The sequence below is a fragment of the Aplysia californica genome, unplaced genomic scaffold (genome assembly GCF_000002075.1).
Source record: "Aplysia californica isolate F4 #8 unplaced genomic scaffold, AplCal3.0 scaffold00002, whole genome shotgun sequence".
Classification (NCBI taxonomy): Eukaryota; Metazoa; Mollusca; class Gastropoda; order Aplysiida; family Aplysiidae; genus Aplysia; species Aplysia californica.
This window is the reverse complement of record NW_004797272.1, coordinates 3,479,466-3,480,539: the sequence shown is the minus strand read 5'-3', so window position 1 is coordinate 3,480,539 and position 1,074 is coordinate 3,479,466. Positions and strand designations below refer to the sequence as shown.

At 41.6% G+C, this 1,074-nt stretch overlaps 1 protein-coding gene across 1 annotated transcript in view; it reads right to left on the bottom strand.

Annotated features, from left to right (window-relative positions):
- The window catches only part of LOC106014240, a gene marked incomplete at its 3' end in the record, with an annotated part of 22,817 nt that extends 21,798 nt beyond the window's left edge, over positions 1 to 1,019 (bottom strand). The window contains 1 exon segment of the mRNA XM_013091528.2: positions 609 to 1,019. Within this exon segment, the coding sequence (XP_012946982.1) occupies positions 609 to 651 (43 nt within the window).
- Positions 1,020 to 1,074: the final 55 nt, after the last annotated feature.

The window sequence follows — 1,074 nt, the reverse complement described above, 5'->3', positions numbered from 1 at the left end:
CCCCCCCCCTCCGCCCTTGAAACCCACCTTCCCAGGATCTCCTCCACTGATTTTCCATCAACTTCGACCACTTTCCAGGCTACAAGTTTTTACGTCTAATTTAATCAAGAGCGACATGAGAATGGAAAAGAAGGTTAAATTTGTAAAAGAGAAAAGAAAGACGCTTCATTTCCGATATAACGTATTTATACCAAACAAATCAACCAAAAAAGTTAATCCCTCAGGGCAAAATAAATAATTGTGGGTATGTGTGCGTGTGTGGGAAGGCGGGGGTGGGGAGGGGGAAGACGGATCAAGCGCATATCACATTATAATCATTTAGAATGAACATTACAGTACGGAATATGAATGGGTAGTTGGCTGGTGCTCTGGTGTGGATCGCGCTTTCTTTCCTTTAATAGCTTACCCCTATCGTCCTCACCCCTCTTCCTTTCCTTTGTACGTTACTATCTAGTAAAAACCTTAATCTTCAGCACTAAAATGACGTAATTGAGTTGCAAGTGCGGTAAAATTCTAACTTTAAAAAACTATAAGAATACGAATATATTGAAAGAGGTAAAGAAAAAAACATGAGGAAAAACACGAAGAACAAGAAAATGATAACTTACCGTCTACACTGATGTAAATAGCCGCTTTCCTATTCCTTGACATGCACGTGAAGTTCAGTATTATTACACGTTGTAAGTAACTAGTGTTGTTTACATCTGACCTATTTATCTTAAAAAGTCTTGCTTCAACTCTTGCGAACAGCTCTCACTTTCTTGTACCGAAGCAGTGTTCTTCTGAATCCATAGCCCTCCTCCTCCTCCTCTTACTCCTGGCGTAAGGGGCCAGTTTCTTGCTGGGCCCAAAATACAACGCGATCCCCCACCGAAATCGTGATCCCAGCTTTGCCATAAAAGAGGAGCAATGTAACGGTAGTTAATTTTGTCAGTGATGAACTCAGTGTGTAGCGAACTCTTCAGCCAGGTGAAAAAGCGAGCAGGAAAGAGAAAACAAGGATATTTTGAGAACATGAAAATCAACTTCGGACTGACCGAAGGGGAATACATGTCGGAAGTGTTTCTGTGGGGG